The sequence below is a fragment of the Pagrus major genome, chromosome 14 (assembly GCF_040436345.1).
Source record: "Pagrus major chromosome 14, Pma_NU_1.0".
Taxonomy (NCBI): domain Eukaryota; kingdom Metazoa; phylum Chordata; class Actinopteri; order Spariformes; family Sparidae; genus Pagrus; species Pagrus major.
The window spans coordinates 3,750,024-3,762,887 of NC_133228.1; the positions used below are offsets into that span (position 1 = coordinate 3,750,024).

The following is a 12,864-nucleotide window of genomic DNA, read 5'->3' on the forward strand; positions in this document are numbered from 1 at the left end:
TACTTTGAATCATACTGAACCCTTAACCCTCACAAACAAAGGAGAAGGCTTGCACTGAAGGATATGTGGTTTACAGTTTTTGTGTATACAGTATATGAGATTCACTACCATTTAAAACAGTGGATATTACATTGAATATAGAGGACGGTATTTAATGTGTCATGGCCCTCATCTGAACCTGTGAAAGTGTCCAGTCAATGTCTGAATGTCTCTGTGTTTTAATCACTTCATGCATGTGTGGTCTCAACCTGAAGAACCTAAATTCTAAAAACTCTCATTAAAAAGTCTCTATTAACGTCCTTCTGTGGACCAATCAGCAGCCTCAGAATAAAAGGAAGGCGGGCTGCTTGTGCTCCTTATGTCAAATCCCTGAGCAAAGTCACTGAACATTCAGAACCCATTGGCCAAGCTTAGGCACAGGAAAACAGGAAATAGGAAACAGGAAACCACTCTGTCCTCCTCTCTGTGAGCCCAGACTCTCTCAGGTGACAAAAGGAGAAGGATGATGGGAGTTGCAGTTTTAGTGTCAATAAGGAGCCTGGTGGAAAAGCCTTCAGAAGGCATACAGTAAAGGACTTACAGTAGAGCATCAGTGCCGGGGCCGGTAAGAACTGTAGTATCTGGGGTAGAGGGGTGTGTAGTGACCGGAGTGGCTGTAGGAGGAGGTGCTAGGGGTGAGGTAGGAACTAGAGGGGGTAAAAGCAGAAGAGGAGCTGTAGAAGGTAGGGGAGTAGTTGTGGGAGAAAGAAGGGGTGTGGGTGGAGGAGTAAGGGGAAGATGAGGAAGGAGTGTGGAGGACAGAGGAGCGTGTCAGGCTGGACAAAGGCCGAGTTCGGGGTGAGGGGCTCCACGTGGAGCGCCTGAGCCCCAGAATAGGGGGCCGGTAGGGAGAAGAGGGGGCAGATCCTGGTTGGGTGGGCCTGTCGGTAGTGGTGGTGGATGGGGGAGAGGTATGAGAGTCTGTAGTGATGTGCCTGGAGACGCCAGAGCTACGGGGCAGAGTGGGAGAGATGTTGACACTGAAACTGTGGGAGTCAACCACAAGCGTTCGCAGCCCCACGGTCCACTGGGAGTGAGCCAGCCTCAGAGGGGTTGAGGGCGGTGTTCGCACCGAGGGGGAGGAGGGAGGCTCCAGAGATGGGGGGCTCTCTGGTGCCAGAGGGCCGGCCAATGAGGCAACCGCTGATGATGATGGACTGCGAGGGGGTATGTGTGATGTAGGGGAGGTGAGAGCTGAGGCCAGAGCTGCAGCAGCTGCACTGACCAGAGATGGGCTAAGGGGGGCAGTGAGATCATCGGGAAGAACTGACGTAGGACTAGTGAGTCCTGAAGGGGGGAGGCTGACCGGGGTCAAAGCTGAAGTTGAGCCTTGGGCTAGGTTGGAGGCCGAAGCAGAGGCTGGGGGACTTACTTTGGGGGTGCTGGTCTTCCTGCGGGTAAGCCTGCCCCCACGAGTGCGGTGGGTCTGCTCTTGGTCAAAGGCCAAATCCTCCAGGCGCTGGGTTAGGGCCAATTTCTGCTGGATGGCCATCCGCAGGAGGGAGTTCAGAGTCTTCTTCTCATCCTCAGCTGCAGCCAGCTGCCTCTGCATCTCATCGAGCTGGGTCACATACTCGTCACACCTGAAGAGAGCAAGTTATGTGGAAATGACCTCATGAAATGTGAGGAAACCATAAAGTTTAAGTTGAATAGTTTGACATTTTGGGAAATACACTTATTAAATCACTTTCTTATTGGAGGAGAAGGTCAATATTACTCTCATGTCTGTTTCTTGTACAGGCAGGTACCAGCACTGGAGAAAGGAGCACATCTCACTGATCTTCATCTCACTGATGAAGTTGCAGGGAGCTGTGAAGTTTGGTTTGTGAGAGTAGTGCTTATCATAGCTATCATTAGCTTGTCTGCCCCAGCTAGCTTGACTTTAAGCTCATCCTTCTTATTCTCAAAGTAACAACTCCTTTTCCCTCATTAATGTTATCAGGTTCTCTATGATCACTGAGTTTAAATCCGACAAATTTCAAACAACTGCTTTTGGTTTACACTCCTGACCCTGCTGCTACTAAGTTGGCCCCCTTCTGCAGTTAGTAATCGTTGTGTCTGTTTACCGTGGCAAGCCTAGTGCAAGATTTATATAGGTTAAGTTAAGGAAAAAATATTTGTACTGTTAAAAACTAATGTGCATACAGATGTTTACTTCTGTTTGTGTTTTCTTTTGTTAAATAATACAAACACATGAGCAGCTGCCAGGTGTCTGGAAAGATATAAAGTACAAATGTATTTCATTTGTTAGTTCAGTGCAAGGTTTCAATAAATTATTTAAGAGTAGGAAAAAAACATTTGCATTAACTGTTAAAAACTAATCATATAAAAATGTATACAAACTGCTGTCCGCATTATTGTGTTATTATGTTAATAATGATGTGCGTGCGGCACTGAGCAGGGTTAATGCACGGAAGGCTGCTGGTCCTGATGGTGTCCCCGGACGCGTCCTCAGGGCCTGTGCTGTGTAGCTGACTGAGGTCTGGACTGACATATTCAACCTGTCACTAGCCCAAGCAGCTGTCCCGGCGTGCTTCAAAACCACCTCCATCGTGCCGGTGCCAAAACACTGCAGTGAGCTTTAATGACTTCTACCCAGTTACACTCACCCCCATCATTACAAAGTGCTTCGAGAGGCTGGTCCTGGCTCACCTCAAAACCAGTTTACCACCTACACTAGAGCTCTTCCAATTCTCCTACCGCTAGAACAGGAGTACGGAAGATGCCATTTCCATGGCGCTTCACTCTGCCCTCTCGTACCTTGACAACTGTAACACCTATGTGAGAATGCTGTTCATCTACTTCAGTTCAGCATTCAACACCATCTTCCCTCTAAACTGATCACCAAACTCAGTGACCTGTGCATCAATACCTCCCTCTGCAACTGGATTCTGGACTTAACTAACCTAACTGACCTAACTAACAGACCACAGCCTGTTAGGTTAGATAACCACACATCCTCAACCCTCACCCTGAGCACTGGCGTTCCACAAGGATGTGTGCTGAGCCCCCTCCTTTACTCCCTCTTCAACTATGACTGCACACCTGCACATGGTTCAAACACCATCGTTAAGTTTGCAGACGACACAACGGTGATTGGTCTCATCAGCAACAACAATGAGTTGGCCTACTGGTAGGATGTCCAGCACCTAACAGTGTGGTGCGCCAACAACAACTTGGCTCTCAACACCAAGAACACCAAAGAGCTCATTGTGGACTACAGAAAGTCAAATGGTGGCACACACACCACCATCTGTATCAACGGGACGGAGGTTGAGCGTGTCACCAGCTTCAAGTTTCTAGGTGTCCACATCTCCGAGGACCTCTCTTGGACCCTCAACACCTCCACCCTCAAGAAGGCTCACCAGCGTCTCTTCTTTCAGAGGAGACTAAAGAAGGTTCATCTGTCTCCTCAGATTCTGGTGAACTTCTACCGCTGCACCATCAAGAGCATCCTTACCGACTGTGTCACAGTATGGTATGGCAACTGCTCTGTCTCTGACGGGAAAGCACTGCAGAGGGTGGTGAAAACTGCCCAACGCATCACCAGTTCCTCACTACCCTCCATCGAGGCTCTCCAGAGCAGGCGGTGTCTGCGAAAGGCACGCAGCATCGTCAAAGACTGTTCTCACCCCAACCACAGACTGTTCACCCTCCTCCCCTCCGGGAGGCGCTACAGGTCTCTCTGCACCCGGACCAGTAGGTTCAGGGGAAGCTTTTTCCCTGCATCTGTCACCCTACTGAACTCCACACCCAGGTGACGACCAACTGCACCCCACCCCCCCACACTCCTTCCCCCAGTGACTGATCCCCCCCCATCCCCACCCGGACACTGCACTACTCTTGACTATTTTTCACTTCATCTATACCCCACCTTTAGTACTGTTATAACACTTATATACTGTACAAACTGTATCTTTCTTTAGTACTGCCAGTAATATTTATATACTGTACGTACTGTGCCTAGACCTACTTACACTCTATTTATATACTGTACACACTGTAATATCTGTCTTTGCTGCACTATTTATACTGTACATACTTTGCACTTTACTGCTTTTTGCACTTCTGGTTAGACGCTAACTGCATGTCGCTGTCTCTGTACTTGTACTGTGCACAATGACAATAAAGTTGAATCTAATCTAATCTAATGGAAATAAAAAACGAAATTCTGGTAGTACTTGAATGCTGGAGTGGCCTTCCTTTAAGATCACAGTACCAGCAGTGGCCCCAAGCTAATCTGAGTTTGAGACCCCTGTTAGTCAGTGTGTCTGTGTGCAAATTAACCTATAGACTGACATGTGGTACCAGTGGGTGGATTTTGCTACCTTAAGATAGTACCAGCCTAGCTGTTATTTCATCTCCAGTCTTTGTGCTAAGCTAAGCCAGCAAGTGGCTGGCAGTAGCCTCATATTTACCATGCATTACAAGAGTGGTGGAGTAAAATCCTCTTCTTTTCTAACTCCTAACCATAAAAGCGAATACGCTTATTTCCCAAAATGTGAACCAATTCCTACTGAAAATGTGCTGATTGTTGGATTGAGATAAAATGTTTATCATACAACATACAACTGTTCTGCGTTTTCCTGAATATAATTGGAGAACCCTTGTTATTGCAACTTAACAGCTGCATTTTTCTTTGCTGATTAAAAGTAGATCAAAGGGAATGTGCTCTGTGGCTTCATCACTGATTCATCATATTGTCATTGTTAATCTCAAAAATATTGAGTAGAGGACTTAAAAATCTGCAGTTTCAGCTCTGACCTGGTGGCAAACATGGCCCGCAGAGAGGAGAAAGTGGCCGCATCTTCCTTCAGGGCCTTGAGTTCGTTCCTCAGCTTCATCATGGTGTCAGTCACCATGGACTTCTCCGCCTCATACTTACTCTTCAGGTTGGCCAGGGCCCCCTCTGCCGTCTGGGTGAACATACACACACATACAGAACATAAATTCCAATTTCCCTGTTTTTGATTTTGCAATCACTTTACTCACCTCAATTTGTTTCCCACTTTCACATTTAACACTTTAAAGGAGCACTCTGTAGTTTGGGGGAAGAAATGTTAAAGGAATAATTCACTCTAGAACGAAATTCAAATCATTATCGACTCACCCTCATGCTGATGAGAAGTCCGGCGTAGTTTCTTATTCCTCAAAGTGCAGCTGGAGACCCACGGGGGTACCCTCCTGCAGCAAAAATCCATATAACGAGCGTAAATGGTGTCCGAGACGACAAGGTCCATAAAACTACATAAAAACGTTGTAATATTCCTCCATACTGCTCGTCCGCTGCAATCCAAGTGTCCTGAAGTGGCGACATCCATAGTTTACTCGGATATTTGCCTGGAGGCACGCTCCCGCGTGCACGCAAGTCCCCCTCACAGCCGTTTGCGCTACGGAAGCCGCGCCAGACAAGATCAACAGAACTCGCAATAGATACACATCCATCCAGTATTTACATCCTGCTGTGAGTTTCAAAGTTTCAAATCACTAGTGCAGGCAGATCCCTCTTGTGTTTGTGTGTCGCTCGGCCACTCACAGCAGGATGTAAATACCGGTGTGTATCTATCGCGAGTTCTGTTGATCTTGTCTGGCGCGGCTTCCGTAATGCAAGCGGGTGCGAGGGAGACTCGCGTGCACACGGAGCGTGCCTCCAGGCAAATATAATATAGTGACTGTTTAGGCTGTAAAAATGTACTAAATGACGTTGTTTGGAGTAAACTCTGGATGTCGCCACTTCAGGACACTTGCATTGCAACGGACGAGCAGTATGGAGGAATATTACAACGTTTTTGTGTAGTTTTATGGACCTTTTCGTCTCGGGCGCCATTTACGCTCGTTATATGGATTATTGCTGCCGGAGGGTACCCCCGCGGGTCTCCAGCTGCACTTTGAGGAATAAGAAACTACACCGGACTTCTCATCAGCATGAGGGTGAGTCGATAATGACTGAATTTCGTTTTAAAGTGAACTATTCCTTTAATGAGAAGAGAAAGATCTTCATTGATTCATCTTCCCTCCAAAACTACATAGTACTACTTTAAGGTCCACACTGTGTAAATCTGCTGTGATAAAATAAACAGTGCATACAGTGCAGCTGGAGCTTACAGCAACAACTCTTTAGAAACAACTCAAGAGTCTTTATACTCTGTACAGGAGTGACTCCTTAAAACCTGAGCAGGCTGCGGTATTCTGGCAGTGTAATTGTCATTTGAGTATAGTTTGCACTCTGTGTAAATCCAGGCAGCACAGGTATGAAAGTTCTGTTTTGCAAATGGACAGACATTCTCTCAGTGGATAATATTAGCTGTAGCTTCTGAATTTTATCACTGACGTACACAGTCCTTGGGGGAAACCATATGAAACAGGCAATATAAACTAATAGCAATGGGGCAAAGGTTTGAGGCATCAAGTAAGTCCTTCATCAGCTGTATTGGTTGTGTTTCAGGGAAGGCGTGTAAACAGCTGGACCATAAACTGATGGACTCATTCCCTAAAAGCCTTGATGAACCCAGCACTGGTGGCTGTTTTTGATTGCATGGTTGAATTATTCTGTGGTTATAGAGATTAGACTATTGTCAGGCTATCAACTGAAAAAAAAATAAGATGATATAGTTTGTTTAACTTTTTTGTGTTAAGCCACTGCCCTTTAAAATGTCTTTGCAAACCCCTTGTTTGGGCTGTATATGCATTGCACACAATGTTGCAGCTAACTTCATTGCAGTGGTTTGGTCATCCATCTTTCATTTACAAGAATCTGATTATCAAGGAATCTTGGTCCTATGACCAAAACAACACGCAAGTGGATACCATGCAGTTTTCATTTCCCTATGGCGGACAAACATGTGTGAATGTCCAGCTGTTGAACTGTTATTTCTTCTGTCTTGGCTCCTATATTATGACACTATATATTTCTCTGCGATTGTATCAGCCTGCATTTGTTCATGTTTGATTACTTACACTTAGACATTTTTTCTGTATTACAGGTCTTCTAAATTGTAATGTTTAAATATGGAAATGAGGCATTATCTAGTTAAAATGCACTAAAATGCATTAACTTCCAGAACAGAAATCTGAACAATAGACAATACCAGCCTCAAAAAAGGAAAACAACGCAAGCACTTCCATTAAACTATTTAATATTACCCCACGGACGATCAGGGCAAGATGCCTTTTTTCAGTGTGTATTCTGGCTGAAGAATATTGAGTATTCACACTCAGGGCTTCACACAAAGTGGCGCACAGCACAGTGCAAGTGTCATTGCTAGTTTCAGACTGATACAGATGTCATTTTCACGTCCAGCACCCACGTTGTGTAAATAGCAAATGTACCTGTACCACAGACCGACAAAAAGCTGGTCTGAAGTCAAAGCTGCAGTCTGTTTCACAGGCGGGTTCACACCGTTCATACACTCTGATTTGATGATTTGAAAGGCTGCTTTCAGTTATTTTAAACATTTCCATGAACACAGTCATGTCACTGTGACAAATATCGTGGCACATTTAATGGTGCACCTGGCTCTTAAAGGGAGACGACACTCGGATTGGTTTGATTTATGTTCCGCCCAAAACACACCCATGACAAATTCAGAGTCCAAATACCACCTCTTTGTGCCGTGCACCGCACTTTGCGCCCAGATCATCTGCTGTTTAACTGGTAAAATGGACTTGGACACGCTTTAAATGCACTAGGGTGCTGCGCTTTAGACCATGTGCTATAGACCATCTAAATAGGACACTCAGACTTCACAGGTGAGGTAATTATAGATAACCGCAATCAGAACAACAGGTACGCAAATCCCAATAGCGATTACATCAAAGGAAATATACAAATTAAATCTCTACATTTGGCCCATTTTAACTTTTAAGAAAGTGCATCCAATAAGACAGGCTCAAAATTCTTGTTTCATATTTGTTGATAAGATAAGATGTTCCTTCATTGAGCCCCCTTGGGAGAAATTTGCAGGTAACACAGCAGTACAGAGGGAAATAATATATATAATATATATATATATATATATATATATATATATATATATATATATATATGTATATATATATATATATATATATATATATATATATATATATATATATATATATATATATATATATATACATATATATATATATATACATATATACAGTGGCTTGCAAAAGTATTCATGCCCCTTGAACTTTTCCACATTTTGTCACGTTAAAACCACAAACGTAAATGTTTTTTATTGGGATTTTATGTGATAGACCAACACAAAGTGCCGCATAATTGTGAAGTGGAAGGAAAATGATACATGGTTTTCAAATTTTATTACAAATAAAAAAACAGAAAAGTGTGGCGTGCAAAAGTATTCAGCCCCCCTGAGTCAATACTTTTTAGAACCACCTTTCAGCTGCAACCCTTTTGGGGTATGTCTCTACAAGCTTTGCACATCTAGAGACTGAAATTTTTGCCCATTCTTCCTTGCAAAATAGCTCAAGCTTGGGCTGAGCATCTGTGAACAGCAATTTTCAAGTCTTGCCAGAGATTCTCAATTGGATTTAGGTCTGGACTTTGACTGGGCCATTCTAACACATGAATATGAATATGATCTAAACCGTTCCATTGTAGCTCTGGCTGTATGTTTAGGGTTGTTGTCCTGCTGGAAGGTGAACCTCCGCCCATGTCTCAAGTCTTTTGCAGACTGTAACAGGTTTTCTTCCAAGATTGCCCGGTATTTGGCTCCATCCATCTTCCCATCAACTCTGACCAGCTTCCCTGTCCCTGCTGAAGAAAAGCATCCCCACAGCATGATGCTGCCACCACCATGTTTCACGATGGGGATGGTGTGTTCAGGGTGATGTGCAGTGTTAGTTTTCCGCCACACATAGCGTTTTGCATTTAGGCCAAAAACTTCAATTTTGGTCTCATCTGACCAGAGCACCTTCCTCCACATGTTTGCTGCCCCCCCACATGGCTTGTGGCAAACTGCAAACAGGACTTCTTATGGCTTTGTTTCAACAATGGCTTTCTTCTTGCCACTCTTCCATAAAGGCCCAATTTGTGGAGTGCACGACTAATAGTTGTCCTGTGGACAGATTCTCCCACCTGAGCTTTGGATCTCCTCCAGAGTTACCATGGGCCTCTTGGCTGCTTCTCTGATCAATGCTCTCCTTGCCCAGCCTGTCAGTTTAGGTGGACGGCCATGTCTTGGTACGTTTGCAGTTGTGCCATACTCCATTTCCATTTTCGGATGATGGATTGAACAGTGCTCCGTGAGATGTTCAAAGCTTGGGATATTTTTTCATAACCTAACCCTGTTTTAAACTTCTCCACAACTTTATCCCTGACCTGTCTGGTGTGTTCCTTGGTCTTCATGATGCTGTTTGTTCACTAATGTTCTCTAACAAACCTCTGAGGCCATCACAGAACAGCTGTATTTATACTGAGATTAGACTGGACTCCATTTACTAATTAGGTGACTTCTGAAGGCTATTGGTTGCACTGGATTTTATTCAGGGGTATCAGAGTAAAGAGGGCTGAATACTTTTGCACAGCACACTTCAGTTTTTTATCTGTAAAAAAAATTTGAAAACCATGTATCATTTTCCTTCCACTCCACAATTATCATAAAATCCAAATAAAATACATTTACGCTTGTGGTTGTAACGTGACAAAATGTGGAAAAGTTCAAGGGGTATGAATACTTTTGCAAGCCACTGTATATATATCCACTTTATCTTTGTTCGTTCAATTTTAAGACACGTTATGTGTCATAAAATGTGCAGGTTATATCCTTTTACTCTGCTACTTGTACTGTATCGAAAACAATGCAACAATGCCGGGGTGTTTATTTCTTTTTATGCTGGCCTATTTAAGTTCATGTTCAGCTTGTCGTACAGATTGTTTACAATAACAATGTTTCTCCTCTCTCTCTCCTATGTTGATTTGACACTCAAGACCTCTCTGAAAATGCCAGTATATGTGGTTAGGTTTGCCTAGTTCTGAGTGAGATGTTAGAGAGGGGCCGCTTTTCTCTGTTAACGAGTTCACTGCAGATCCTATTTTGCGCCTGTTTATTTTATTTCATATCCTGTAGTCTGCGGGTCTCCACTAGCTCGCCCTGGTCTCAAGACGTTTGCATTTTTCGTATGCGAACAACTTCTTCTTAGGGAGTACACACCGCTGTCTTCACTGCCAGGTCGGGTGGACTGTAAGTGTGAGGGATGGTTGGGTGTGGGTGGGGTGGGAAGCAGGATGTCAAATTCTCCTCTAATATAAGAAACCCTCCTCTCTGGAGATTCAATAACCTCCTTTTATCTGATAGTGCCTTCTGCAAGTTTATCTCAAACTCTATCGATGATTTTCTCACTATTAATCAGAATGACTCCACTTTGGTGTCTTTGATATGGGAGTCGTTAAAGGCATTTCTTAGAGGGCAGATCATCTCCTTTTTAGCACGCTTAAACAAAGTGCATAAAGATTCACAATTTGACATTTGACAATTTGACAAAATTTGGGTTCAGTGATAAATTTAACTCCTGGATTCGTCTCCTGTACACATCTCCACAAGCCAGTGTACACACTAATGACAATCGCTCTGATTATTTTTTTCTAGAATGTGGAACGTGTCAAGGCTGTCCACTTTCCCCCGTTATTTGCCCTGCCAACTGAACCGCTTTCTGTTAAATTAAGGTCATAACCGACCCCACTTCTGGTGTACCCGCTATTTTATGTATCTTGGACAATTTTGGCTCCTTTTCAGGTTACAGGTTGAACCTTCAAAAAGGGAGTGCTACCCTATTAACACGTCCGCTCTGCATCTTCAACATACAGACTTACTATTCAAATTCAGCAAAACCGGCTTTAACTATCTTGGCATTAAAATTACCCACACACTACATGGTCTCTTCGCAGCTAACTTTGAGCCCCTTATTTCCAAGACTAGGTCTGACTTCCAGAGATGGAGCAGCTTGCCGCTCTCATTGATTGGCAGGGTAAATACTGTAAAAATGACCATTCTACCAAAATTCCTCTTCTTGTTTCAAAACATCCCTTTATTACTCTCTCAAATGTTCTTCAAAGTACTCGACCACATAATAAGCTCCTTTATATGGGGAGGGAAACACCCGAGAATCTCTAAAACATTACTTCAGAGGTGCAAACTCAATGGGGGAATAGCATTGCCTGTTTTCCAGTTTTACTACTGGGCGGGTTTTACTACATCCCCAAGACTCTTTACTGGTTAGAGCCCCATAATACTCCTTGGTAGATTGGAGGCGCTTTCTTGTACTTCATCCTCCCTCTCTGCTTTATTGCTCTCCTCCTTACCATTGACAATCAGACATTATACAGACAGTCCAGTAGTTTTTACCACTCTAAAAATCTGACAACAATTTAGACATTATTTTAAGTTCTCATCTGCATCAATCTCAGCTCCAATTTGTAATAATCATCTAGTCCCCCCCCTCACTGACAGATTCAACTTTTTCTCAGTGGCACAGAAAAGGTATCAAGACGTTTCAGGATCTATACAAGGATGGGGTCTTCTCCAATTTTTCCGATATATCGTCTACATTTGAACTACTCTCTTTAGATATTTTCAAATAAGACACTGAACCTCTACCATTTTCCCCGGTTTTCCTTCAATTCCTCCAAAACCACCATGGCTTGATGTGCTCTCTTTAAATGTACATCAAAGAGCATTAATCTCTCAAATTTATAACTCCCTTATGTCATACAAAGAAAGCGATACTATCAGAGCCAAGGCTAAATGGGAGAAGGAGCCGGGGTTAAGAGTGCTGGGATGCGGCCGTAGATAGAGTGCAAACTACCACAGCCTGCGCTCGACTCAGCCTCATACAACTTAAGGTACTGCATAGGGCTCATCTCTCTAAATCTAGGCTTTCAGTTATATATCCAGACGTTGTAGACAAATGCAACAGATGCCATAATACTCCCTGCAATCTAAGTCATATGTTTTTCTTATGTCCAGAATTGCATACCTATTGAGATGGATATTTTAAAACTGTGTCCGCTTATCCCTAAAGACACACTTGGTCTAAATGTTAAACAAAAACAAATAATTTCATTTCCATCTCTCATAGCCAGACGTACCATACTGCTGCATTGGAACTCTGCAAAGAGTCCCTCTTTTTCACAGTGGCTTAGAGGGGTCATGTTTCTTCTCAAACTGGAGAAGATACCCCACAATCAGGGGTTCAAGGGAGAAATTTTTCCTTATATGGCAGCCCTTCATAACCCACTTTCATGCCATGCACCGTTTGCCCCCCGATTAATCAGAGTGTGCACTTGCCTTCTTACTGTACATATGGTTGTCTGGTTTTCAACTTCCATTTGCTGCCAAACCTGGCCGTATTTAAATTACCACTTCCCATCCATAGTTAGTCACGATTCAGCCGTAGGGTGTGTGTGTGTGTGTGTGTGTGTGTGTGTGTGTGCTTGTGTAGGGGTCGGGGGGTTTATAGGGGGGAAAAAATTAAGAATTTATAGATGTGCTTCTCTGTGTCACAAGAGGATTTACCATCAGGTATATGTGCTGTTTTATGTATATATTATGAAGCAGGTGTTTGATGTGGTTATTTTGCCATAAGTAATATATATATTACATATTGTTTATCTTGCCATCAAACACTGTACACCTATGTATGCGCACAACCTGTATGTCTTGTACTTTAAGTGTTTTATGTGACTATGATGAGTCAAAATAAAATAAAAAATAATAATAATAAAAAAATAGAGACAATAATAAAGAGATATTGGAAAGAATAAAATAACAATTTGAATAAAAAATATCATAAAAAACTATTAGAATAAAGATAAACATACTA

The 12,864-nt window shown here is 43.2% G+C and overlaps 1 protein-coding gene across 2 annotated transcripts in view; it reads right to left on the reverse strand.

The window, feature by feature from the left end:
• Positions 1–589: 589 nt before the first annotated feature.
• Positions 590–12,864, reverse strand: part of LOC141008529 (protein bicaudal D homolog 1-like) — a 52,718-nt gene continuing 40,443 nt past the window's right edge. Inside the window, exons 10-13 of one of the 2 annotated variants that reach the window (XM_073480936.1) lie at positions 4,777–4,955; positions 3,802–3,807; positions 2,862–2,876; positions 590–1,622 (exon numbers count right to left, since the gene is read on the reverse strand). In XM_073480936.1, coding sequence (XP_073337037.1) covers positions 590–1,622; positions 2,862–2,876; positions 3,802–3,807; positions 4,777–4,955 — 1,233 coding nt within the window. The remainder of the gene's footprint in view (positions 1,623–2,861; positions 2,877–3,801; positions 3,808–4,776; positions 4,956–12,864) is intronic. The other variant, XM_073480935.1, reaches the window with a different exon arrangement.